A 27732-nucleotide genomic window follows, 5' to 3' on the forward strand; every position below is an offset into this window, starting at 1 on the left:
CTCAAGATTATTGTTTTGAAATTGGAGCTCACTTAATGATTTGCTACTCATCATCTTTGTAGTTAACGTGTTAATTGAATTATGACTCATATTGAGTACTCTCAAAGCAGGTAGATTCTTTAAAAAGTTCAAATTATGTGTTATCCCATATGATAAGAAGTAATGAGCATTGTAACTAAGATCAAGTACTTCTAGTTTATTTAATTCTTTGAAACCAGTGTCATAAGCCAGGTCAATCTTATTGAAAGACAGGTCCAAATATGTCAAATTAGGTAGCGATGAAAACTCTGTTCCATTCGGTGCTGCTGAAAATCCATTTCTTGATAGATTGAGACATGCAATGTCTCCATAGCCATTAAATTGCTCTGGAGTAATGAAGAAGATATTATTTGAACTGAGGATTAGCACACGACCAGCGTCAAAGCACTCTTGCTTAATAAGAAAGTGTGATATCTCATATGAAAAGTCAGTTACATGCGGTGTTGCTATCAGAGGTGAAATGGAGAAGTCTGATTTTAGATTATATCCCTGGTCAACAGTTGGAAGATTATTCACTGAAATTGGATATAGTCTGTTCTCTGCTAGATATATCATTTTCACATCAGTGAAATGACTGAATATGGTAGAGTTAGAGTGAACAATGAAGTTAGTCCCCAAGTTCAGTGCGGACAATTTTTTTAGCTCATAAAGAGGGCGTAGTGTTTCTGGTCCAATTTCTCTGAAAACTAAAGCCTCCAGATGCAATGTTCTAAGTGACACAAGTTTTGAAAAATCTTTTGAGAGTTTCACTGTCATAGGATAGGCCTTCTCCCCAAAGTTGAATGAAAGATCAATTTTTTCTAGTTTTGGAAGATCATTAAAAAATCTCATCTCACCAACTATTGCATTATCTAAATAATTGAATGCGAGATACAGACATTCAAGATTGTTCAAACTCTTAAACCAAGAGTTATTAAGTGTCCTTAAGGAGTTGCCCCCTAAATGCAAGGTATGAAGTTTTTTGAGACGGGCAAATGCACAAGGGTGGATGCCCAGGGGGGAATTATTAGGGCAGGGGACACAGGGATAGGAAGCGGTTTGACATCTTGGGCAATTCCCTTGTAGGAAAAGTATTCTCATTTGAGGCAGATCATGAAAGTCATTCTCAAAAATGAATTGTATTCTATTAGAATTTAGGTATAAGTTCTCTACTGATTTTGGCAGGTCTTTTGGAACATGCGTTAGATTGTTAAAGGACAAATTGAGCAGTTTAAGGTTATTCAAATCTGAAAAACTGTCATTCCTAATAGTAAAGGTTTTCCCACAAGGTTTTGTGAAATGGCAGTTTTCGGCAATGGAGAGCATAGTCACATTTCTAAGGCCATTAAGGCTTTTTTTATCTAACAACAGAATATTGTTTTTGTTTAACGTAAGATTCCTCAGACTGGGAGGGAGATATCTGGGAACTTCTTCCAGACCATTGCCACTCAGTTCCAGGACTTGAAGTTTTGTCAGATGTTTGAAAGCACCCTCAGAAATATACGTACGTCCACGATGATGGTTCATACGATTGAGTCTGAGTACAGTTAGGTTCTCCAGATGAGAAAATGCATCCATTGTTATGTTACGAATGTTGTTTTCTGACAAATCCAGCTCAGTTGCATTACTGGTTATTCCGTCAGGCACTTTGAGGAGTCGTTGTCTTCTACAATCAAATATGATGTCAGAGGTATTATAGGCTTTGACATCACATGGAAACTGTGGCATCATCCATATGGGCAAACATGTAGCAGGCTGGATCCCATAGCAACAACACAGAGAGAACAGCAACAACTGCAACCAGCAGGTGGCAGTAGTCTGTTGATGAACGGAATTACAAAATGGTCAGCTTTCTTTCTTCTTTATAATAATACATACAGTACATTATATTACTACAATAGTGAAGTATATCATGTAAGTAAGTGGTAAAGATGTACTGTAATTGATTTATCACAATAAACAAAATAACAAAATGGAAAATTGTTTGTCATTAAGAAATATGAACATTCAAACGTGTTTTTAGACTTTTTACTTAAATAAAGTTTAGTTGTTGACAAAATGCTTTAGAGAACCCCATTTGACTTGTTACTTGAAGTACCTAAACATTACTATAGATAACTATTTTTATTACCTAAAAAGAAGTAAAATTCAGATCATTTTTGTAACAAACTCACCATTGTGTGTGTATCGGTAGCCTACTTTGTGATCCTTGTCTTCCTTAAAAACAAATACAGTTCAAGAGCTTTTCAGTCTGTACAAAAAACTACATTACTATTGTGTCCATGCATGTAATGTCAGCAAGTATTGAGATCATATTTATTTCTTTATCTTCCTTATCTTTAACAGACAGAACAATCCTAATACACTAATGAGCCTCCAATTCATTGTGAGCTGATATAAAGCAGAGGGTTGGTGAGACCGTTTATGTTGCTGCTCAATTTGAGAAGTGGTCCAATTTCACTTCCCTATTTCTAAGTATGAATTTGATTCTATTGGTTCCTTTTTCCATCAATGATAAACTACTAACTCTACAGCATTTAGATTAGATAACGATTGCAGATGCTGTGGTCCCTCTTTATCTGCAAGGACATTAATATAACAGTGTTTACATTGCGGGCAATTGAAAACTTACTGTAGAACTGTCGTGCCAGCAGAACATTCAGAGTCACTCATGAGTCTTTTAAAGGGTCTCCTTGAAGAGATTACTGTACTGTTTGTGACTCTCAGTTAATAGTACACTTCTCAGACTAAACCAAAAGTATCGCTGTGCCTGAGGATTTGTTGGCCACTGCAGTACAGACCGCTTATATAGTCTCTTCCTCAGCTTCAGGTACCGTGAGTGACAGGGTGCCTTCTCTAAGAATATCAACACAATGACATCGTCTTTCTCATCCATTAGTCTCTGGTTAGCCATGTAAAATGCAGTCTTGAAGTTCCCGCTCTTTATATAGCTGTTTGTGAGAATGAACACGGTCCTCTTGCTCTGGTGGATGCTCTGGGAGAGGTTGTCGATCATGGGACACCCAGGGATCCAGTCCCGTTCCTCCAGGCATAGCGTCAGGCGGTTCTCTCCGCGCTCCTCCAGGTGAACGCGCAGCTCCTTCATCACCCATTCTGACACCGCGGCGTCCTCCTTGTCGTACACCACGAAGGCGTCGTAGACAGCGCTCTGGGATGACAGGCGGGCATAGCCTTTGAGTTTGGCCAGGCAGAAGTGGTAGATGTACCAGACATCCCACAGGAACAGGTGGCTGGAGATGGCGAGGGCGAGGAAGATCAGGATAGAGGATGTAAACAGTATATAGAGGAAGATCAACCAGTTGCTGTACTGGCAGGCCAACACGTCCACTGAGATGACCAGATGACCTCTCTGTGCTCCTGGGGCATCACAGGTCACATCTGTGGCCAGTCTTGGGATGAATACTGTGGTCTTGTTGAGCCACGTGATAAACCAAGTGGCATTGCAAGTGCATTCAAATTTGTTTTTGTGCAAGAGTAGCATGTCCATCCCGCTAACTACATCATCTGGAACACTAGATTTTTCAATGTATTGAATAAGATTGTAACTGAGATCTAGATATTTTAAGTTGTTAGCCTGCTTCAGAAAGTCTGGGGAGAGTTTAGTAATTTGGTTGTCATGTAAGATGAGCTTCTTGAGAGATTTAGTGTAGTCAGAAAGAACAATGGCGACGTAAGTTAGGCTGTTACCACTGATGTCTAATACTTCCAAAGAGTTTAGAATTTTAAGCTTCTCCCACGCAAATAACTTGAGTTTGTTGTTCCTGATATAGAGTTCAGCTAGCGTGGACGGAAGGCCATCGAAGACTGCCATGGGAATGAAGTTGAGATTATTATTGGAGATGTCAAGTATGCTTAGATTAACCAGTTTCTTGAAGTAGTTTATGTATCTTGTATCACCATCTCGCCACAGCATGTCTAAACGGTTGTATGTAAACTCTAATCTCTCCAGAGAAAGGCTCTCCAGCTCTGTGTTTGTGGAAGTGGAGATCTTATTGTGGTTCATCAATAATATCTTGAGATTTGGTAAATTCCGTGTGAAGTTAAGCATGTGAGTCAAGCCCTCAGATTCAAAGTAATGGTTGTTGTTACTTATATCTAAGATGACCAGCTTTTTCAGTTCTTGAAATGCAGAGGAATAAAGCAGGTCTAGTCGATTGTACGAAAAGTCCAGATATTGTAAATTAATTAAATACGAAAATTCAGATCCATTTAAACTTTGGCTCATTGCATTTCCAGAGAGATTAAGGCATCTCAGCTCTCCAAGATTTAAAAACATTGAGTGGAGGAAGAATATATTATTCCTGCTGACATCCAGAGTTTTTCCAAATTGACTGCACTCTGTCTTTGCAAAGTAATTCACCATTCCAACTTCCTTATCTTTGTATTTGCAACTGCGTGCATATTCATCATACCTAAAGTAATGAATCTCTCTCACTTCCCCACCTTGGTACTGAACAGCACCGGACATTGGAGACCAATGCAAGGGCTCCCTTCCAGAGAACCCAACAGGCTCTTGGTCCTCAGAGGGGACAGATATTTTGTTGTCAGACAAATTTATTATTTTGAAGCTTTTCAGTTCCATCAGAATGCTGAGGTTGGCCAATTTGATGAAGTTTGTGCCCAAATCAATAACCTCCAAGTTGTGCAGAGAGATTAAGGGACTGAGGCTCTCTGAAGTCAGTTTCTGAAATACGAATCCCCTTAGCCTGAGAACTCTGAGTGATTTCAGGAAGGAGAAATCAGAACTTAATTTCAGTGTTGATGGATACCTCTGAAGCGCATAGTTAAATGAAAGGTCCAATTCTTCCAGGTTGGGCAAAGTTTTTGGGAAGAAATTTGTTACAGCATTTGCTAGGAAGTTTGATGAGAGATCAAGCACTCTTAGGTCCTTGGAGCCAATAAACCATTCAGACAGTACATATGTCAGAGAGTTACTGTGCAGGCGTAGTATCTTCAGTTTGGTTAACGTTTTAAAAGCAAGTTCGTCAATCTTAAGCTCTGAGTTGTTTAGACAAGGGGTACACGGAAATGGAGCATTGTAACAACGGGGGCAATTTCCACTGATATCTAGTATTTCCAAATGAGTTAAGTTGTGAAACATTTCCTTAGTGACTTTTTCAATCTTATTGTTGTAGAGATACAACTCCCGTAGACTTATGGGTAAATTGGACGGAATATAAGATAGGTTATTGGACTTGAGAGATAACAGTGTCAAATTGCTAAGCTGTAAAAATGCCCCTTCCTCTATTTCATAGGACACATTGCAGGGGTTACGATAATAACAATTTTGACCAAGGTAAAGGAACTCAACATTTCTGATGTCTGAGAGGTTCTGCTTTGGAATGGAATAGATGTGGTTCACTTCTAAGCTCAGCAGGACGAGGTTTGGAGGTAATCCTTTTGGCACACTATGGAGCTGATTGCCGTCCAGATATAAAGATCGCAGTTTCTTCAGACTTGTAAAGGTATTGTCCTTAATGATCATATTCTTGGTGCAGATACGATCCTTGGGGCCAATCTTGATGGGCACGCAGTTGCACCGCATGTCGATCTCTGTAAGGTTCTCCAGACCCTGAAAGGAGGTTGAGTTTAATTCAGGTATGTGGTTGATGGTGAGCGTCAGATTGGTGGTGTCTCGTGGGATTCCACGAGGGATGTCTGTGAGGCGTCTCTCAGTGCAATCCACCTTGACCTCACTTCCATTGGTGGCATTGTTAACGTCACAGGGTAGGGTTTTGGGGTATGACCTATTAGCTGCCAATATGGAGATACAGCTCCACATGCCCACCAGCGTCATGCACATCTGTAAGGACACACCCTCTCTCCTCTGGTAAAAGTGATGGAGAGAAAAAAATCATGTCTTATATGGGGTGTTCAGCAGAAAACAAAACTCTCATAATATAAATATATATATATTTTTTTAAATAGATTAAATAAAGGCTTACATGCTTATTCATTGTAGAACATTTACCCTCATGGGTGCATTTTTACACTCTCAGAGATCAATTAATAGTTATAGATGCCTGATCTGCTATTTTGGTGTGTGTCACTGGCACACAACTAAGTATAAATCATCCATGGATTTTTCTATTTGTGTATGCATTTTAAAACCCCTTTCCAGTATTCAATGAATCACATATTGCATGTATACATAATTGTCAAGTTTTTGCTACTTACCAGTTGGGACAGCATGGTTTATAAGAGAACGTCTTGCAATGTGATCTGTTGTCAGGATGGCGAGAGCACTAAAACAAATCTTAACATTGATGTTCACATGTAAGGGGGCAGATGTGGTGATGGGATGAAAGTAACAGATGGCTGGGTTATGATTAGCTTGGATCACTTCCTTATTGTCACACATCAGACACTTGTAAATCTATATGTCATGTTAGGGTCTCTGTTCTCAGTGGTAGCCTGTGGACAGGAGCATTTGTTTCACTTCTGATTAGCCACCGAGGGAAAATGAAACCCTGGTTTATACATGGTGACACAACTTGAAAAGTTAGGGTATTCTCCTGTAGCCTACTTCTGAAATCAGGCGATAATAAAGCTTATGGTTCTTTTTGGCATGCAGCAAAGTTATAATTAGGCTTCCGTTGAGAGTACCAGAGAAGTAAGAGTCCATAGAGCAAGGAAGAGCCAGTGGCTTTATTACAGCACAGGCACATGCTAGGTACAGCATGTCTTTGTCTAGCACTGCGAGCCCTGTGCTGTCACAGCTGCCGCCATGCAGATAGAATCCCCGGCTCCCCAAGTGAAATGGGTCATCACCATCATCATCATCTCACTGATGCAAAATGCATTACCATCACCCAGGCCAGAGTAAATGGGAAAATGATTAATTATTAAATATAGTTATAAAACCAGACGTGGTTCAAGAATGTTTTCTGGTATGAATAATACCATTTTAGTCCAGTAGAGATAATGTCAGCCTTTGATGAGTTTGCCTTGGAGATTTTTTTTTACCGTGGATCTGAATTTAGATAAAACAAAAATAAATAATAAAACAATTAGATTGAAGTATCACAAATTAATGAAGTATAATTCAAATAAATGAAAATACAAGGCAGGAATCCCCAGTCCATAAGGTTGCAATTTTCAAAAGTTTTAATATCTTATAATGGCTCTGACAAATGAGAACATAAACGTACTTAGTGATCATGTGCAAAGTATTATATCATAAATTCATAATGAATGCCTCAAATTAAAAACAAACATAAGTTTGGCTATATAAACAATTTTTATATAATCATGACTTGTCTGTGCAGTGATTTGTCTAGAGCAGTTTTATGTTATAAGTGTCATTTCCAACATAGTATTTTTTTATCGTCAAGAATCCATGTACTATTTAGGTTTCATGATGTACATTATAATACCTAAGAGGTCATCAATAAATCTGTAAAATAATCCCTAATAGGTCATAATAGATAATATACTCAGGGGTTCATATCCCTTTTCATAAACCGCTTAATATAATCTCTTTACAATAATTATGATTAATATATATATATTTATATATATATATTCTTTTAACTTAACATAATAAAATACTGTATACACAAGGCAAGGTTTATCACAGCAGTTCACATTGGTTGGCTTAACCCATGTCTCTTTTAACGTATGGCTTTGAAATAATCAGAGCAACACAAGTTCATTTGTTTAGCAGTGTTTTCAGTGAGTGAATTAGTGCGTTGATAATAGCAGACATGGCGGTTGAGTGATGTGTCAATGCATTCACACTTTGGTCATTGGTGGAGGTTCCCGAAGCCGCCTCAGCAGCCTTCAGCAAACACACGTAGTTCATGACAACCTCATCCACCTTGGCTACCACCTCCCGGCGCTGGGCCTCCATGTTGAGGCCTTCCACCAGTGACATGCAGGCTTGTGTTAGGCAGCAGAGTGTGTGGAAGCTGTGTGTCAGAGTAAGCAGTAGCTCCTCTGGACTGCTGTGCTCCAGGGCCATCTGACCGCAGGCGCTGCCCAGTGCTTTGGCCTGCACGGATAGCAGTAGAGACAACTTCTCCAGGTCACCTTCACCGTCCTCTGGCTTCCCACCCCTGGACAGCTGGCCAACACTGGAGCGCACCAGGCTGATCATCTCCAGTGCGTCCCTCCGTGCAGCTGCGAAACCCGCTGGGAGGCTGTAGGTTTTTCCCTTCATGTCGTTCACGTGAGCTAGTCTTGCTTTGAGGCTCATGTCACTCATCGCAGTGGCCACGGATTGTTCAGCTTTAAAGTCCGCTTTTGAGACTGCGTGGTTTGCCTTGCCACTGAGGGTGGGTCTGATATGCTGTGGCGTTTGCTCATCAGAGAACACGAGACCCGCAGCCCTCTCTTTATCTTCTCCGTCACCTACTGTGTTCATCTTTCTCCTTAGGAAACAGCGACTGAACGTCCCACGGCACGTCCATGTTCCTGCATCTGGTCTTGGTATTGCAGACACTGGCAACATCATAGAGGCCCCCCTGAAGAGTCGTCTCCCAGAAGAGTGTGAGGCAACTGAACCATGTGACCAGCTTTTCGGCAGGGTTTTGGCAGAGAATCTCCTCTGTAGTTTAGGGGAATCTTGGGACGGGACGTTCTGCCCGCCACTCTTCCCCGTAAGTGTGGCTTTGGTCTTCTCTAACAGTGCTTCGAAGCTCCTGGAGCCTGCTGGTGCCAGGGTGCTCCAGCTCCTCTTCAGCATCTGGACCCTGCGCGGTTTCCTGAGGCCTGTGTTCGGGTCACATGGGGGTATGGTGGAGGGGAAAGTCAGGACGTGTGGATGGATCTCGGGGCAACTCTGTGTCAGCCCATCAGGCTCTGTGCTACTCAGTAATGATGATGGTGACGTGGCATTGGTGGCGGCGTTGATCTCATTACTGAGGACTAAGGATGAGTCTTCTCCCCCAGCCATCTGCAGTTGTGCGCAAGCTACACTAGGGGTAGTAGAAAGACAAAGAGAATTGTTAAGCATCACTCTGGTCATATTCTTTCATCTCTAAAGTCCCTTTCTGCAAATCATTAGAGTAATGTTAAAGCTAGACATTATTTTTTGTTTATTGAGCGGCCTGATAGCCGAGTGCTAAGGGCACATACCACGTGGCAAACAAATGAGTCCCTGGTTCAATTCCCGGCTAATCGGACAATATTTGCTACATGTCACTCCCCTACTCTCTCTGTCTGTTTCCTGTCTCTCCACTGTATATTTAGATTAAAGATTCAGAAAATCCCCCCCCAAAATTAATAGATAGGACAGTGAACAGAGAAGACAGGAAAGGTAGGAGAGGGGGAGATGACATGCAGTAAAGTGCCTCTGGTTGGATTCGAACTGGGTCAGGTGCAAGAAGGATTTTAGGCAGCCTTATTTATATGGCATGCTCTCTTACTCTCTGAGCAGGGTTTTGAGAACTATTACAGCTGCATTACCACATGCTGCAAGTTCTGCACTGTGACACCACCACAGATCAAAGGGAAGTTTTACCTGTAGTTTCTTTTATCTTGGGCATCCGATGGCTGCCCTCCCGTGCGGCCCCAAACCCAGGCTCAGCACTAGTGGCTGCATGGATCTTTCTCAGCAGAGTGGGGTCCATGGGATGGCCTGCTTTCCACATGCCAGGGGGTCCGTAGGCCTTCTCCTCTGCAGCCACAAAGCCCAGCCCCTTGATAGATTGAGAGTCTGACAATAAGTTCACATTCTCCGCAGCGCACAGAGGCGAATCCATGGGAGTCACACAGCTGCTGCTGCCCGTGCTGCAGCCTGCATCTATGGAGGAGCACTGTGAGCTCTGCAGAGAGTGGGCACCCTCACTCTGCATCGATGACATGCGCTTGCTCAGGTGGTACTCGTATACGCGCGTGACGTCTTGCTCAGATGACAGAATCCTGCCTGGCTGCTGTTCGTCGTTCTGTGAGTTGCCATTGTCGGCACCGTGGGGCCCTTGGGAAGGGGAACGTAAATGGGGATTTAACTGCTGGCCCCTTTTATCCAAGTCCTGTTTCTCTCCCTTCATTGTTAACCTGTCTGTCTCCAGAATGTGGGGGTGTGAGTCACCCCCACATTCTGGAGAGACGTTCTCTCCCATTTTGTTTCCAGGCACTCTCTGCCATTTCTGATGCCTCTCTCGAAAAGGAGTTCTCCCTAAATCAAGCTGATTCATGTAATGAGAATCTATCACAGTGAATGCAGTGTACTGAGATGACTCTTCTTTAAATGAGTTTCGGGAGTTAGCGTGGGCTCTATCAGTGGGCTCACGGGATTCTCCCTGGATCCTACTATCTGTCTCCCTCTGTTTTCCTGTTTGGCGGCTCATTACTGAGCCCATGTGCAGCTTAGTGAAGTATTCAGTGAGTGACTTTGTCTCCATGGTCTCTGGCTCCATCTCGCCGCCATCAGAGTGAACAATCTGGGTGGAGGAGACAGGAGATGACTTGGCCTCGTCCTCACAGGGCTCCAGAGGGTTGTACTGCATGGCTTCTGCTCCGCCCTCGTTCGGTGCAACAAACTCAGTTTTTTCCTCGCTCAGGTTGTGGTATCCTTCCGCTGTGGCTACATGCATCCTCAAGTGGCTGTCCGCGTGCCTCTGAGCAGCGGTCAGCTCTGAACTCTCTGTCATCTCAGAGGAGTTAGTCTCGTTGCCTGAATCTGAGGAAGACTCTGGACTAAAGGCTCGTGATATTTCTACACCTGTGTGTCACAGAAAGACAAACACCTCATTAACAACTTCATCTGAGGAACATAAGAGGGAGACAGGGACTTAATTTGTGGTGTGACATTCAAATTATTGTAATTACAAAGCGAGTTAGTAAATGTGACAAAAGTGGTAAAATCTGGAGGTAATGCTGCAGTATTAGTTCATGATTAAATTGTTGTAACAATCCTAATTGATCTAGTTAAGTGTTACATCAAATGACATTATGTGCATATCATAGATTAGAGAAGATGATATAGTAAGCAAGAAGTTCTATACCATTGTACAAAATATGAATGATAAATCAAATGAATTAGATAAAATGAAATAGCACAAAATACCACAAAATATCAAAACTCCACAACATGAGTGATACAGAAATGAATACTCCAGTATGCATGTCAAATGAATGAAGCACTACTCACACAATGTGGAAACATAAAACAAAATGGGCTTTATTGCAAAAAAAAGAAAACAAATGAATCAACAGCAACAAATCAAAAGTGAATGGCTGGAACATGGTGCGGTGGTGCTAATGGATAAACGTTACAATAGTGTAAGAAGAACCTGTGCTACTTTCTGACTGTGCGGCGCTCTGGTCCTCGGATGCGGCAAGAGCCTCGAGTGCCTGCAAAGTGGACACCACTGCATCGTCCAGAGGCTCTTCGGGGCCCTCTGCTCCCTGGGTGGGCACGGAGTCTATGAGAGACACAGGGATATCGTTGTGGCCCCCCTGGGCCTGGGCTCCGGGCCCCTGCTCCTCCTCGTCGGAGCTGTCCCTGAATCCCGGGGGAGGAGCGGCGATGGCCAGGTTGAGAGAGTGCAGCAGCACGTCGTTGTCCTCCTCGTCGTTGCCCTCCGGCGGTGGCGGGAGGGAGGTCAGGTCGATGATGTCATCACTAGACCCAGAGAGTGAGAGGAACGTGGGCTTGTCGATGTCACTCATAATCACCGAGTCCTCCTCGCAGCTGATGTCGTCGTCATCCTCTGCGTCATCCGTGGTCTCCGCATAGCAGATGTCCCGCAACAAGGGCTCCTCGATGCATTCGGCGGGGCTGAAGATTTTGGCTGCATATTGGTAGCCCTCTCCGTCCTCCATGGTGTCCATCATCTTATACTCCTCATCGAGGTGGCTGTACATTGGGCTGTGATTGTCAAGAACCTCCGGACTCTCGTCCATCAGTCTCTGGTAGCCCAGGTTCTGTGGGTTTACGCTGTCCAAAGGAGGATCCCCGAATATGAAGGAGACCTTGGCGCTCCGGGGGGAGTCCTGGGGTTTGGGCCTGGGGACGTTAAGGGAAGGCTGGGCATGAGGGGTTCTACATCGCTCTGCTCTCTCTGACACGTGCACGAAGTGCTGTGGCTGGTGGATCTCAGTGATGTAGACAGGTGGGGCTTCGCCCTCACACCTCCCGTGGTCGAGGTATTCACACTCCCGGTCGGAGAAGTCCCGGTTGCACCTCTGGTTCCCTCGTTCCTCAAATCCCTGATAGGGCATGCTGTACGTACACTCAATGGCCCGGTAGTTCTGCTTTCCTCTTGCCTCATAACCTGCAAAGAGGAAACCAAAAAAAGTAGTTATTGCACATTCACACGCTTCATCCTCCCTAACCTCGCGTCACCAAACTTTCCACCTCGGAGGAAAGAACTGAAAAAACAAAACAAAACAAAATACGGTGGTTCCAGTTGCTGGTTCCGTTTTTTCGGCACCGCTTTGTTTTGGTTCCACCTGTTAGTTTCCCCAATCCCCATTTAAATGCTGAAACAAGTATAACTACTAGTTTGGTCTCGCCAGTCCAATACCAAACACACTATTCCTATAAGCTAAACTAGCTTACAGGAATTATTTTGGGTGATACCGGCATCCTTGGTTCCGGCCGCCTGATGACATGCCTGATGACACGCCTGATGACGTGAAGTTACTTCCGCTCTCGACCGGATCAGAAACCCGAAAATGGTATTGATCCCAGGCTACATCCTTCCTAGTGATGTTTTATCCTAACCCCTTAAATCCTATAAACTTAAATCCTATAAACTTCAGGGTCAACTTTAAATTTAATTGCGTTGTTATTTTTTGTCCAAGTTACTTTATTATTGAGTTTTAATTCATTTTATAGCTACAGTCCGAGAACCTTTGACCCTGGTGTTGTGATGTACGGTAGGACACCGACTGATTGACGATGGCAATAAAGTAAAGCAGACGGTTAGACGGCCATACAGTACATCTGCCATCTTTACTGTAGTTCGGACATTGTTGCAATTACCTCTCTCTGTCGGATATAAACCTTATGGAGATTGTAGCTTTAAAGTGCGTATTAATTTGAAAGGTCTAGCTGAAAATAACCATGCTGGTTACATGATGACCATGACTTTTTCACTGCACAATAATGTTCAGCCAATATTGACTCAATATTCAGGTTCGATAAGATTTTAATGAGAAAACGCAATATCTAAAAATAAAGACATTCACAGAAAAATAGTCCATGCTTACAGTATGTACAATATGGCCGATCGAAGCTCTGACAATGACATGTCTAGAAGCCCGTAAATGGCTTTTTTAAAGAGAGATGTTACCAGTTGATCAATTTTAGACATACTTGTTAATTTATTGTCCGAGTTGCTTTTGGCCACATTGAAGATCGAGCGTCGGGAGTCCACCAGTAATCTGTAGTAGCCAGCAGTCAGGCAGGCCAGATTCATGGCATCAACAGACTCCATTAACAGAGTGATGGGCTGTGAAAGAGGGAGATAAGCAGACAACAATGAGAACGCGATGAACGGGAGAGCACAACCACACAATGAGGCTATAATGGCTGCTGAATAGACTTTTGGCTTGGTTTGTGTAATTCTAAACTATTATTGCAAAACCATTGACAAAAATAAATACATACAGCAGCCCATATATATATATATATATGTATATATATATGTATATATATATATATATATATATGTATATATATATATATATATATATATATATACATATATATATATATATATATAGTGTGTGTGTGTGTGTGTGTGTGTGTGTGTGTGTGTGTGTGTGTGTGTGTGTGTGTGATCATACATTCATACAGCAGACATTTTAAAAGCTTTTACCTTCACGTCCAAAACATGTAGCTCCACCCTGATCGTCCTCTCATCTTCCGTGTACATTTCAATGCGGTTGACGTGACTGAAGTCAGCCAAGAGGGCCACAAGGCTGGTTTTGGGGTTGATCACGTGGCTGATTCCATACCTGGGGCCCACCAGCAAAGTCACTTCCGTATGCTTCTCCCCTTGCTATAAGCAACGAGGAGAGAGACAACAACCAAAAACAAAGTCTTTTTGTTTTTGTTTGGACATAGAATTATGTGCAATATGATATTCCATTATTTCATGTCTCATAAATCAGATGAATAAAACAAAGGGGTATTCATTTACCAGAAGTGTGGATTTAAACACGCGTCCTCCGTACAGTCTCAAGTCACTAAGGTATTTCAGATAGTGGACTTTTGCCTGTAAGCCAGTTAGCTGGAAGGGGAAGTAAAACATTTTTTTTTACACATGTGCAACAAATAACACTGCACACTGCTATGTTTGACTCAAATCTATGTGGGTTCATTTTCTGGTAACCAGAACAAACAAACAACAGTACAGTTTAGTATACCACCAGGGGGTAGTCATGAGTCTGTTTAGATGCACTATGGTGCAAGAGAGGAAACATAGTGGCAGTGTGTGAGAGAGAGGTAATTAGCAAAAGAGAGAGAGAGAGAGAGAGAGTCAGAGAGAGAGTGAGTAAGACAGAGACAGCGAGACAGAGACAGACAAATAGGTATGCTATGTACCTTTTTGCCAGGTGGCACCAGATTCTGGTTGCTTTTGAGGATGTGAGTGAGGGCTTTTTTGATGTTCTTCTCCTTCATGCTAGACAGGACTGCGGGAGGCAGGAACAGTGCCAGGCCCCACTCTTTCCTGCAGAATTAGAATCCATACTGATTAGAGAGAGGGTCCCTCAGCACCATGCAGTCTAGTCTAGTCAGTTTGCTAGTCTAGTCAGTTAATCAATTTGTGCATTGATTAACTGATGCAAGGATAGGTTCATATTGTTCTCTATTCAACATTCTGACACTGCCATAGAGCTGTCATTTGTGTCTATAAAAGGCAGCCCTAACAGGACTGAGCTAAATGGAGCTAAATGTCTTGACCAACCCAAACTACCCGCTGCCCACTTACTCAATATACTTCAGAGAGACTTTCTGGGACTGCTTGGTATTGATGGTGAGAATATACATCTGCAAGGCAGCCAGGCGGAGGGCTGTGTCGTATTTCAGCTCTGACCCGAATCTCTCCAACACCACGTCATTACAGCTCTGGAGGAGACAGAGAGGGTGAGGACAGGACAAGCTTACCCTTCAATAGCTCCTCTTACTGACCGCCAAACCCAAGATAATATAACACAGATTGTAGGGCAGCTGTGGAGCTCAGCTGCAGTGACTTTCAAACGTTCCTACGTTATATTTATGCAAGTGTATTACACAAAAAACTATGTTAATGCATGTAAATAAATTAAGACTTGGACCCATCACAGACTAGAAACACGGATCTGTTGATATTCACCTGAACATAGAGGTACTCAAATGCAACTGCATCTCTCCTGAGCAGATCTATAGGGTCCTTTGGGACAAAGCAGATGCGAAAAAAGCATTTCATCGTGTGGGACCCTGGCCTCTTTGTCACCTAGAACATAAATTAAAACAAGAAATGAGTCATAGGATGTTGTGATGAAGTACGAACACCACTGTTCAGCATGGGACAAGTGTTAACACATTGGGTGCTATTTTACAGAGTACATTTAATTTTCATTTGAAACAGGAATGATCAACATCCAATTTTTTATTACGCAAAGATGCACAACATTACAGTCGCATCTGCAGATGTGTCACTTTGGTGATAATGGACCTGCATGGTATTATCCATTGCTCTCTGACCTTTCCTGATTCAATCGCGTTTGTCCTCTTAATAACTATGAACACAGGTCAAAAACAATTACACTGTAATGTGAAGGGAAAACTAATGTCCTATTAACTCACGGAAGTCTCACCTGAGATAACATCTCCTGCTCATGCAGGAGCATGAGTTTGCTGGCGGAGCCCTCAGCCCTGTGTTCTAGCATCAGCGAGAAATGCTCGATGGCCTTAATGGATAGCTTTTCTTGCAGGGTGAGGATGACATCCTTTAACACAGATAGATTCATTATTAATACCACATGTGCACCATATATGCATTTGCAGTCTACATGTGCACACCACTGCCACGTGTAAGCACACGTGCAGGATGTTGTGACCATACACAGGATAAACAAATATTCATTACTTTTTGTGGCGCTACACAAGGCTGATGTGAAAAATGCAGGGCAGAGGTTTTTCCTTGGCGTCTAGGGAGTATGTGTGCAATCGACCTGAAATAGCGCCACCATGAGGCTGATTTGAAAAATATAGGGTGGCATTTCTTCCATGGCATAGTGGGAATGTGCATGCAACGTTTAACGGCAATGGCACGGTGCGTTCATGATTTGAGGCATTTTGTTGAAAACAGACCACTCCTGCAAACTTTGGAAGCCAATCTTAACCAATCACGATGGAATGTGAAAAATTGGAACAGATCCATCTTGATCACATGACTATACAATCAAGACTATACAAATTGGTACTGTGTACCAATTTGCGTGATGTTTGGACAAAATCTGTTGGACTAATATACAATTTCTTTGGTGCAAAAATCGGCCTCCTATTAGGCTATAATATTGCTGCACGCTTTGCAGAGTGTTAGCCCTCTGAACTCTGTAAAATGGGCTAAAGACTAATGCCAACTTGGACTGAGTTGAATCTGCACAGACATACAGACTTACAAATGCATATTTTGGTGTTAATCTAACATCAGTTTGTACTGGAGAACTTAGAAAACTAGAACCAGGAGACCTGGTACTGCCAGACCCCTAGTGGTTGAAATCTGAATGGCCGGACTTCGCATGACGTGTGTGCAGAGGAAAAGAGGAAAAGAGGGACAAAGGGGACGAAAGAGGGACAGACAAAGCCTCATGTAGGCCGTGTGTGCAGGGGAAAAGAGGACAAAAGGGACGAAAGAGGGACAGACAAAGCCTCATGTAGGCCGACCCTCTGGGTCTGGCAAATATTAGAGAATTGAGGCCTGCTGCCAGTGTGCACAAGAAATATGACGCTGATCAGATGAGCAGTATGCAAGATTAGTTGCGGACTCTCTCACACATACACACACACGCACACGCACGTCGCACACGCACAGGGCTGAAGCCATGAACGTCTGGTAGAAATAATTAAGTTTGACTGCTTTTCACTGAATAGTAGTCTAGATAGGATTCTGTAGGTCAGTATGATTAAAAGGAGCTTACATTTGAGCACATACTGGATTGCACTTATGGAACAAGAACACAGTTCAAATGAACAGTGACTGGTTGTACAATGCACTCTGTCAGAGCATTTCACAGTGAACCCCAGGAACTTGCAGCACCTACCTTAATGGATGTGTTGCTGTCGAATTTAAACGATTTAGTCTGCCCATTCTCCAGGTACACCTTAAGAACATTTGGCATGAAGAGAAGGGAGTTGTCCTTCACCGTTTCCTGGTGATAGAATGTGAGTAGAGACATAAATCACACTTTTTATTAATATTATTATTGATTAGTGGATTACACTGTTCTAGTGGTAAAAGTCATGAATTAAATGATTTCTTGAGGGGAAACTATTGAACATTCAAAGACAGTGAAGGTGGCCGTGTGTTCACCATACACCAAAACATAAGTAAAGACTATATGTGATATTTTACATTTTGATTTTACATTTGAACCTATCTCAGAATGTATCCACAATACTGTATATGCATACTGTATATTGTATACATTAATAATTATATACAGTATAATGCTTTATGTGAATCATCCACTTAATAGGGAATCTCCCACTCTGTCTGTTTGTTTGTCTGTCTGTCTTTCATGCCCACATCGACTCCATCATATCAGTGTGTTTGGAAGCAGCAGCAGCAGATTGATTGGAAGACATAGGCTAGTGGAGGAGGGAATGAGACAGCAGGAGACAGTATTTATTTTTTATTATGCGTGCATTTCTTGCTATTTTACTGAAGCCGCTAAAGTCTTATATTTTCAACACAGCAGCTTTCAGGATTCAGCTGGATTCCAGTCAGTGCCAAGCCAGATTTATACTTCATCATAAGTTAGTGTTGCATGCCGAAAATAGCCGACCTACAAGCTCACAATGCGTCACACATGCAACACGTTGTGAGTTTGTAGATTGGCTATTTTCAGCGCACGACACAGCCATACAACAGAGCATAAATTAGGCAGTTGTGAATGTCCCCTGTGTGCAACCTTTGATGTGTACTGTGTAGAGAATGAATCTGTGTTCCGTGGACTTACTGGGACCTGGCCGTTGACGATGACTTCTTCAGCAAAGCGGACTTTAACAGGATTAGACTTTAACTTGGCCTTTTTGGCTGCACTGATGAAGGCAGATTTGGGTGACTTAAGAAAGAGGGCGAAAAACACAAAGGATCGTTAAGCCTAAATTATAGGCCGCTCAGTTATTTTTGCTCGCCAAGATTAACTGATGTGCTACATTTAGTTGAAAAACTTTTATTTTTGGAAACAGCGGTTACAATGAAGTATAAATTAGGCTTTCTTAACCACTTCATTTTATACTTCATTGTACGATGGTGTATAAAATGAAAATGATCTACAAGCTCACAACGCAATGCGCATCCCATTGCGATGAGTTGTGGGCTTGTAGATCTGCTATTTTTAAAACATTTTTGAACATTTCTGAAATATTTTGAAAATTCTTGGCTATTTTTGACTATTTCTTTAAAACTTCGTTTTTGGCTATAATGACATGCCCAAAATATGGATGCCAGGGCGAAAGTGGTTAAAGCACTTGTCCCCTTCTGAGATGCTGCAGTCATGGGTGATGAGTCATGCACTTCTATGGCGCTATACAGTAGGATGCAAGGACACACTCACGTCCTTTGAACATAAGCATTTTCATTAGAACCTCCCATTTCTCCAGTATGTAGCCTACTGTCATGATTAAAGTGGCCATTCATGAGATGAAGGACACTCCCTCTGGTGCAGTGTCATTGAGCTTACTTAGCAATGTCTGCTGAATGAAAGCAATTACAGTCAGGATTAGAAGAGTCATTCTTCTGTTTCCTCTTTGTCTTGTGGAACTGTCAGACTATTCTTTGTTTTGTTGTTTTTATAAACCAAAGAGTATAGCTGTTTCTCAAGTGGATGCCACTTTGACTTCCCCCTGAAACACCCAAGGTACTAAAAAACACAATTAATTGAGATGTTGGAAAGGTGTAATTTTGAATTAATCAAACTGTAAGGGTTTTCATAAGTGAAAAGCCAAAACTGGGTGCCATTCATTTCATTGAAGAATATTCCTGTGGTGTTGCTGCTTATTTAATTATCTCCTATCTCCACACTGGCGAATACAATTAAGTCTCTCTTTTCCATGAACAAACACATTTCAACATAATGAAATATAACAGAAATGTAATAACATAATAGAAATGTTTTGGTATTGAAACAATGGCCAATTTTGGTGGTTATTCAGACTCTATTCTTATGGCAACTGTCAGCAGCAGCAGCAGCAGAAGGCGGTGGTTGGTGCATCACTGTGATGCTAGTAAATGTTGACATGGCAGGTTCATATGGGCTCTTTTGTACAATAGGCTCTGATGTGGGGGACAAAATAATGTTTGTAAGGAGTTCAGTGCTCGAGCTCTCATCTCTTGGAGTTAGCCAATCTACAGTACAACCTTACAGCACAGACACATGGATATGGGTACAGTTCATGTCTTTTATCCACATAGTCATCGGCCATACTCACACACACACACACACACACACACACACACACACACACACAGACACAGACAGACAGACAGACAGACACACACACACACACACACACACACACACACACACACACACACACACACACACACACACACTGTGTGTTTGGAATGAATACTTTGAAACTCACTGGGTACGGTTGAAGAACTGTCAACACTATGGACTCCTTACAGCTCCTGTAAGAAAGTACACACAAGTAAACACATTGTTATAGATTGAACCTGAACTCCACTGTCATAGTAATTGATGAAAAAGGAAACATTTTCTGTCTTGATTGAGAGCTAGGGTTAGCTATGTTTCTAGAGGTTTGGTTGTTATTGTTGAGATGGACAAAGAGCAGAATTCTGTATCAGTGATGCCTAGAAGTCATGCCTTGCAAGCTCAGTGAAGGCCAATGCAGCTGTGATGTTAGTGGCCTCTATTTGGGCATAATTATTTCAGTGGACTAATCTACTGTTTACAGACCGCCGCACAGGTCATACGAGGACTGAGCCCTCAGAGCTAGTCACTCATAGATCTGCATCAGTGACATTAATCTTATGAGACACATGCGTAACACCGGCAAACTGGTGAATCATGGAGAATGGGCAGTTGAGTACAATGCTATACTGTATCTATCCAATTACTATCTGAAGCTTGTCAATATACTGTACACATTATTGAGAGGACATTTTAAGTCGGACACTGTACAGCGTTTGTTTATTCTGGAAAAGCAATTGTATTTCTGTCTACTGCACGGCCACAAGTAAAATGTCGAAAAAGTAAATGCTGTGATGCCAAGCCCCCCCAGGACCGGGATAGGTTTTTGAAGCAAATGTTGACAAGTTGCCAACCAATGGGCTTGATGCATGGACTCGCTCATGGAGGTATTTTGTGACATAGGACTCATAAAGTTCACTAAATAGTTACAACACAATTGTGAGGAAATAAATTAACAAACAAGTAATCCGTGATAAGTTGCGATCAGCTTTCAGTTTGCATTCAAACATTTTAGACAGACAGACTGATCGACTGACAGAAAGACCAGAAAGACCATACAACCGACCAACCGACAGACAGACAGGCAGACAGACAGACTGAACAGTGTGGTTCATAGTCGCTGCGTGATTGCAGCTGAACATTTTCCATCTCACAAGTCAAACACAGCAGACAGCATGTGCATAATTATCATTAATAATTATCTCTACAGTATGTCTAGCAGCAGGCAAGTGACATCTCATCTTGGTGTGTTGTCGTACCTGACGAGGTCGATAACCCTCTCCCTGGGCGCTGAACTGACTGGCTCATCGTTAATCATGATGATCTCGTCCCCGGGGATCAGCCTGCCCTCCGAAGGCCCCCCTGCCCAAACACCAAACAAGAGTTAAGTGGTATAAATTGCAGAAGGTCAAACCATTCTTCTTTATTGTCTCGGTTTCCTGCACTCTGGCCCAAGGCTGTGGGGGGTTTGGGGATGGAGGGGTAAAATCGATGATTCATCACTGAAGCTGATTTTCTTTCTGGCTCAGTTTTTGCATCTTGTCTCCATCAGAGCCTCTGGTGATAACAGCCGTGGATGGAATGGCTCACTTGTGTGTTAACTACTCATATACGTACTTAATTACAAGTATACAAGTATACACCTCAAGTATATTCCTCTGGGGGACTGGGGTCCCCCAGAGGTATATACTTGTTACCCTCCTTTTTTTACCGCTACACCAAATCTCTTCACCAAAATTGTCATTTTGCAAGCTCACAACAATCTACAAGCTCACACTGAGCTTGTAGATCTACTTTATCCGGTGAATGTTCGCCTATTTTCGCAGAATGTTCACCTATTATGACATGCCTAGAATAGGGACGCTCACAGGTGAGCTGTTTTTATTACCTGGTGTGACTGAGCGAACCACCACCGGTTTCTCACTGCCTGCCACAAAGCCAAAGCCCAGGACAGGGTCTCGTCTCATCTCCACCTTTCGGGGGGCTGGAGGCACGAACTTATCCCCGTCCAGACGAACCTCCTCCAGGGAGCTGCTCTGGGAGACGTGGCTGTGGTAGAGAAAGAAAAGCTGTGACACTTGAGCCTAATTTATTTATTATTGTTATTGTTTGCCTTATTTGAGGCATTGCATTACGTTTTAGTCAACTCAGGTCTTTTCGGCAAATGACGCAGTCATACGACAAAGGATAAATTAGCCATTAGTGTTGGGGAATGTTGACAGATAGAAAGGGACACACATGAGTGTTAAGCAAGATATCAATTAACAACTACTGTACTGCTGTACTTGTCAGGCTTGTCAGCATAATTATTTTCTGTTTGAATGTAGGCCCAAGTCAAGCCAAGTCAATCAATATGTAATCCAAAAGAATAACCAAGCTCTGACAAGAGGCCATATGTCTTCAGAATAAATAGGACAGCTGTGGATTTCACTCTTTTAAATATGTGGAAACTGGATGTTTGCCAGTTATAATATACAGTACAGTACCTAAAACGTTTAAGGCCGATCACAGCATTTTCTCTGACATAAATAAATAGTGAGATGCCTCAGAATAGAACTTGTGGGCGATTGTCAAATGAGCTCCAGCAATTCTTTGTTTTCCTGTTGCAGATACTGTATACCCACTCTGTCACTTAACCGAGATAATATCAGCAGCAGCTTTTGTTATGACATGTTATAATGTGAGGGGAAGACAAATATGCATTTTATTATGTTCTCAAATACATTTGAGAGACCATGCTCTAAGCTACACAGTAAAATCCTCCAGTTTACATTTTATACAAATTTTCAGAATGAAATGAACACTGGTTCTTAACGTGGGGTCCGAGGGTCCCAGGATCCTCAGGGGTCCTCGAAGGAATTCCAGGGGGTCACCGGCTAAATAATTGTTAGCATGGGAACCAAATGGACCCTTCCGGGTCTATAACTTTGAGAGAGTACAAATGGAGGGTCCATTTTGATTCCATACAGTATGTACATTCAGTGTTAAATTGATCATCAAATGGGGCCAGTGGCCTAATGCATTGGTTCTCAAAGTGGGGTCCGGGGACCCTCAGGGGTCCTTGGGGGGTACCAGGGGGTCCCCAACTAAATTTGTTAATATAGCGACACAATCATTTTAACCACTTTAACCATATTTTATACTTTAGCTATTCAAAAACAGCAGATACACAAGCTCATAGCGTGGCACCGAGTGCAGCGCTATGAGCTTGTAGATCCGCTATTTTTTTTAAATCCCTGGCACAAAATATTTTTGAGATGGGGGTCAGCAGCCAAATACATATCATTTTGGGAGTCCGTGACATGAAAAACTTTCAGAACCACTGTCCTAATGCCCTAATAATCAAACTGGGAGTCTTTGAAATTAAAAAGTTTGAGAATCACTGCAGTAGAGATACTGCATGATAGTGATGGCCGCAGTGCTGTCCCCCTGTCCCTGAGTCCCACCGCTCCCACTGGACAGCCACCCTGCCATTGATTGCCTGATGGAAACCAGGACTCTCTGTGGTTTGAACCCTGTTTCACCCCTTGCTTCAATTAGTGTGAGTGTGATCAATTTTTATCCCAATGCCCTCTGTAGTAAGACTTTGTTCCAGTATCCTTTGCTTTCTTGTGAAAACAAACAACCTGCAGCTTTCGCTCTATAATAGTGTGTGTGTGTGTGTGTGTGTGTGTGTGTGTGTGTGTGTGTGTGTGTGTGTGTGTGTGTGTGTACTCTTGCTGTAGAAGCAGCAGCAGTAGCATCTCCCCATGGTGCCGACAGAGTCGGTTAATTAGGGCTATGGGCAGGCAAGGCAGCGTGTAATTCACAGTTATTCTTGACACATGTTCCATTCGCCACTAAATACTAACAATTAATCTTTCAAGGCATGGGGAGAGAGTGGCCTCTCTGTATGATGCAGCCCATTACAAGCTCACAGACACTGGGCCTGCCACCTTTTAATCCCGATTTATACTTCGCCTTTCAACAGTGTCACACACATACATTTTTGGGGCACGCGACCGTCGTCAAAAAGCAGTGCTCAGGTGGACCTCATGGATCATCTTTCATCTTTATTTATTTCATTATGGTTTACATGATCACATTAATTTACTTTTATTTTCTTTTTTACTTTTTACATATTCCATACATGAAAAGGAGCAGAAAGAAGATAAATCTTGATGATCAATGTTTGAGGAAGTGAAATTTTCACTAAGCTCTCATTTCAAGTGATATTTCCGGATGCAGGACTTTACAATTTGATAAATATCAGAGAAAAACACTCAATTAAACGATGCGATCTGATGCCAGTCTCTAAGGGACATCCACAATGCAGTGAGTCAGTATTTTCATGAAATTTACATTTTGCACTCTTTAATTTTGTATTCTGACTCATGGTTCTTTGCATCATTGCCCTATGGGAATGGATCTCACCTAAGCCTTAAACAGAATATCTGCATGTGATGAACCAACTGAATTCTGTTCCTCATGTAGTACATTTTCCAGTCAATTGGAAAAGAGCCTCATTTTTAAAGATCACATGCCAAGTTATAGCAGTTGAAAGACATAATTGTGAACCTTGTGAAGAAATCACCAAATTATAAACACACCTAAAGTAGGGAAATATGATTATTAGTAGGTAAGGACAAGGTTATGAGTTTCCTCATAACTCTCTTTGTTGTGTTTCCTTTTCTTTGTATCTGGAAAATAGCACTAGGCAACGATTAGTTGGCAGTAATTTGAAAATGCATTGGAATGTTGAATTATGCAAATATAGCATCAACACCTTGCACATGCACATAATGCAGGTCATTGTGATTGGCAGGACTGCTGTTAATCCAGCAAAATTGCAGTTCTAACTGCAAATATGAATAAACTGTCAACAGTCGGATTTACACAACCCTGTTTCTTTTGCTGTGTCTTAATAAACATTTCAGGCCTGGTAAGCCTACAGTATGTCTATTTTCAGTTATAGTCATGACAAGTCATTACAGTACAGCCGTGTCAATAATGTATTGGTAAAATGTTCCTGTTTTCTCCTCAAAAAACACAATTATCCCAAAATAGGGCCCTTAGCCTCGACAGCATACCAACAGCAAATCACACACGCACACCCACGTACACCCACGTACGCACACATACAAACACACAGTGAGAACATGCTGTTCTCCAACATATGTAGAGCCAGACAGAGGAAGTACTTTTCACGTATTTGTCCTCAGATTTCTTTTAAAATATATGTTCTACCCAGTTTTCCACAAAGAATATGTTAAATTAATTCTTAACTATATCATTTTGACACAGGATAAAACCACGCATAATACAAATTGATTAAATACGTAATGCATCCTTGTTCTATTCGAGTGATTCTGTATAATGCATGATGGGTGAATGGTGACGATAACTCATCACTGTCAGTCCATCAATACAGAACATACACTAACTGACAAGCAGATTCAGGCTGATGATCTTTGTCACCTGAATCTCGCTTCTGAGACACTCTCACTTTGGATTTGAGAGTCAGTTCGATTTGTCACGTGACGAGCACAACAGCTTGTGCACAAAGGAAAACCATATGGTCCTGTGCATTCAGGAAGTGTGCAGTCTAATCCCCAACCAAGGCCACCTGCTAAAGATGGCTTGCCTCCCAACATGATGACAGCTTTACATCTAATGGTCCCTAATCATCCCCATTAGCTGCTAATGTAGCCCCACACACTGCACCCCGCTCACAATCCGCACTGTGGCTTCAGACGTCACCCCCAACAAGACAAACAACACTGATGCTGATGCCAGGTGTCTGACTGTGAAGCTTTATTTATGGTCCATCTTGCACAACCGCCATATGACGAAGTATAAATCGGGCTTGAGCCACAACATCAAGAGCCGTTTTCTCTGTGACAGTTCAAGGAGTTCCATTTCATACTTTTGTCTCTGGGGTTTAGGTCAATTTTGCTATTTGCTGCAGGCAGTTACTTTGCAAGTTCCAAGTACTCATAAGCTGGGAGTAGAATACGACTGGGCAAAATGGAAGATCAAAACCGTGGTTGCTAGGTACAACTTCTAAATGAAATTATTCAGATAAAACATTCTGAGGACTGAGGCAACCACAATTGAGCTTACAGTAGGCTACACAGTGAAATCCTCAGGGTTAATTAAAATATTTACAATGACAAAATGGACCCAAATGGACCCAAATGGACCCATAACATTAAGTCAAATTACAGTAACACAATATGAACATGAATGATAAAGTTAACACCCACATTCATTATATCCTACTGCATACAGATCTATATCTTATATCCAAAAGTGTGTCCCAGATTCTAGTTAACAAGTGGTATCGTGTTTGAATTTAAATTTAGTGTTGATGCTGATCCAGTCTATACTCTTTGTTGAACACAGTCACGGCAGTCTTGCATGTTAAATGGCAGCTGATATATTATTCATGGCTTCCTCTTGTGCACACTCGACCTGTGTTTCATTAGGCAATACGGAAACAACAATAACGATTAGAAATAAAAAACACTGGAGCCTCAACATATTCAGACAGCACCTGACCATAGCTGACACATGCTGCAAATAAATGATTTGTGCGTCCTCTTCACATTTTTACCAAAGCTGAGGCTAGAGCCAAAAGAGCTCCTATGATATTCCTCCTCCAGATATTCTCTGCATCCAGCGCATCAACCACTCCACTGTTCTTATGTAACCCTCCTGACATCACACTCCTCTTGCTGTAACCCATGTGTGACAAGTTTGTTCCTCCTGTCATGCATACACCATGCAAAGAAACATAGTTTCCCCATTAGTGAGACCCATATATGATCCAGTTTAACAACACAGCAAAAACACTCTACATACAGTAGACATACTGCACAGTAAAGTAGCTGTTTCCATAATGAGCGTTTTGTGAGAGAGAGTTAAAGATTCAACCTCATAAAAGGAATGTGATGATTCGTCTAATTTGCAAGAGAGAAGAAAAAATGAAAAAAAGACTAAAAATGGAATAGGAAAGTGAGAACCTGGTGTATGCGGTAGAATGTGGATGGATGCAGGCAGTAATATTTTTAGACCTAGTGAGTAGATGCACACTTGAATATCAGTGGTGAGAGAGCAGAGCGGACAGAATAACAGGAACAGAATAACAAATGAAGGAACCGAACACTCACTTGTTACACTGGAGCCTCCAGCTCACACGCACTAGAATCAGACCGACATGCTGTGTTCATGATGGCAGAGAGAGCGAGAGGGTTGATTTTACCTGTCTGCACAGATACTCGAAAGTGCTTAAGCATCGATTATGCTGAATGCGCAGCAGCCCCGCATCTTCACCGATAAACGCTGCCGGCTCTCACCTCCAAACAAGTCCCTACGCACGTGAATCTCTCAGTGGTAGTGTCACGCACAGACTTAGACGTGCACAAGCCTCTTTTCACAGCCATTTGCGAGACCAGGGTCTGTGTGTGTGTGTGTGTGTGTGTGAGAGAGAGAGAGAGAGAGAGAGAGAGAGAGAGAGAGAGAGAGAGAGAGAGAGAGAGAAAGAGACAGAGAAAGAGAGAAGCAGGGGCAGTGTGTGTGCGCAGCAGTGGCAGGAGCCGGGAATCAGTATTCTGGATGCACAGATGGAGACAGAGTGTGGAGGCAGTGACGTGGCTAGAATAATCACAGGTTGCCAAAGCTCATGAAACATCTGGGCGGAGGGGGGCTCCCTCTCATTTTCTTTTAACTCCGAACACTTACTTGATGTAGCAGTCACGCCCCTCTCTATTGGTCCCCATGTCCCATCCATTGGGTCCCAGCGATGCATTCCAGGTCCCGGTAGGGGGTGGTGGCCAGCCCGAGGATTTCGTCCTGTGGCTGGAGAGACACAGACCGGGGAAGGCAGTCATGCGGTGGTCACGGACTGTAGCATGTTATGTTTAGTCATTTTGATGCATGAAACTTTTGTGTAGCCAAGCCAAGCATCCTTCAATGGAATTAAAAGGTTTTCACACATGTTCATTTCTGCACATCTGCTGCTAAAAATCTAAGAATCTTGAAGACATCTTTGCATAAAGAGAGGCTTTCTGTGATCGTCAGAGTGCTGTATCGGGTGATTCAAATGTGATA

At 42.4% G+C, this 27732-nt stretch overlaps 1 protein-coding gene across 1 annotated transcript in view; it reads right to left on the reverse strand.

Moving 5' to 3' along the window:
- Positions 1 to 7291: 7291 nt before the first annotated feature.
- frmpd4 (FERM and PDZ domain containing 4) overlaps positions 7292 to 27732 on the reverse strand; it is a 41645-nt gene continuing 21204 nt past the window's right edge. Inside the window, exons 2-17 of the mRNA XM_084083829.1 lie at positions 27364 to 27480; positions 21530 to 21690; positions 20901 to 21003; positions 19793 to 19838; positions 18163 to 18267; positions 17245 to 17352; positions 15796 to 15927; positions 15312 to 15431; positions 14928 to 15064; positions 14540 to 14666; positions 14136 to 14225; positions 13812 to 13994; positions 13307 to 13442; positions 11277 to 12260; positions 9503 to 10705; positions 7292 to 8952 (exon numbers count right to left, since the gene is read on the reverse strand). Coding sequence (XP_083939955.1) covers positions 7691 to 8952; positions 9503 to 10705; positions 11277 to 12260; positions 13307 to 13442; positions 13812 to 13994; positions 14136 to 14225; positions 14540 to 14666; positions 14928 to 15064; positions 15312 to 15431; positions 15796 to 15927; positions 17245 to 17352; positions 18163 to 18267; positions 19793 to 19838; positions 20901 to 21003; positions 21530 to 21690; positions 27364 to 27480 — 5014 coding nt within the window. The 3' untranslated portion in view covers positions 7292 to 7690. The remainder of the gene's footprint in view (positions 8953 to 9502; positions 10706 to 11276; positions 12261 to 13306; positions 13443 to 13811; positions 13995 to 14135; positions 14226 to 14539; positions 14667 to 14927; positions 15065 to 15311; positions 15432 to 15795; positions 15928 to 17244; positions 17353 to 18162; positions 18268 to 19792; positions 19839 to 20900; positions 21004 to 21529; positions 21691 to 27363; positions 27481 to 27732) is intronic.

Source organism: Gymnoscopelus microlampas (genome assembly GCF_963454915.1).
Source record: "Gymnoscopelus microlampas genome assembly, chromosome: 17".
NCBI lineage: Eukaryota > Metazoa > Chordata > Actinopteri > Myctophiformes > Myctophidae > Gymnoscopelus > Gymnoscopelus microlampas.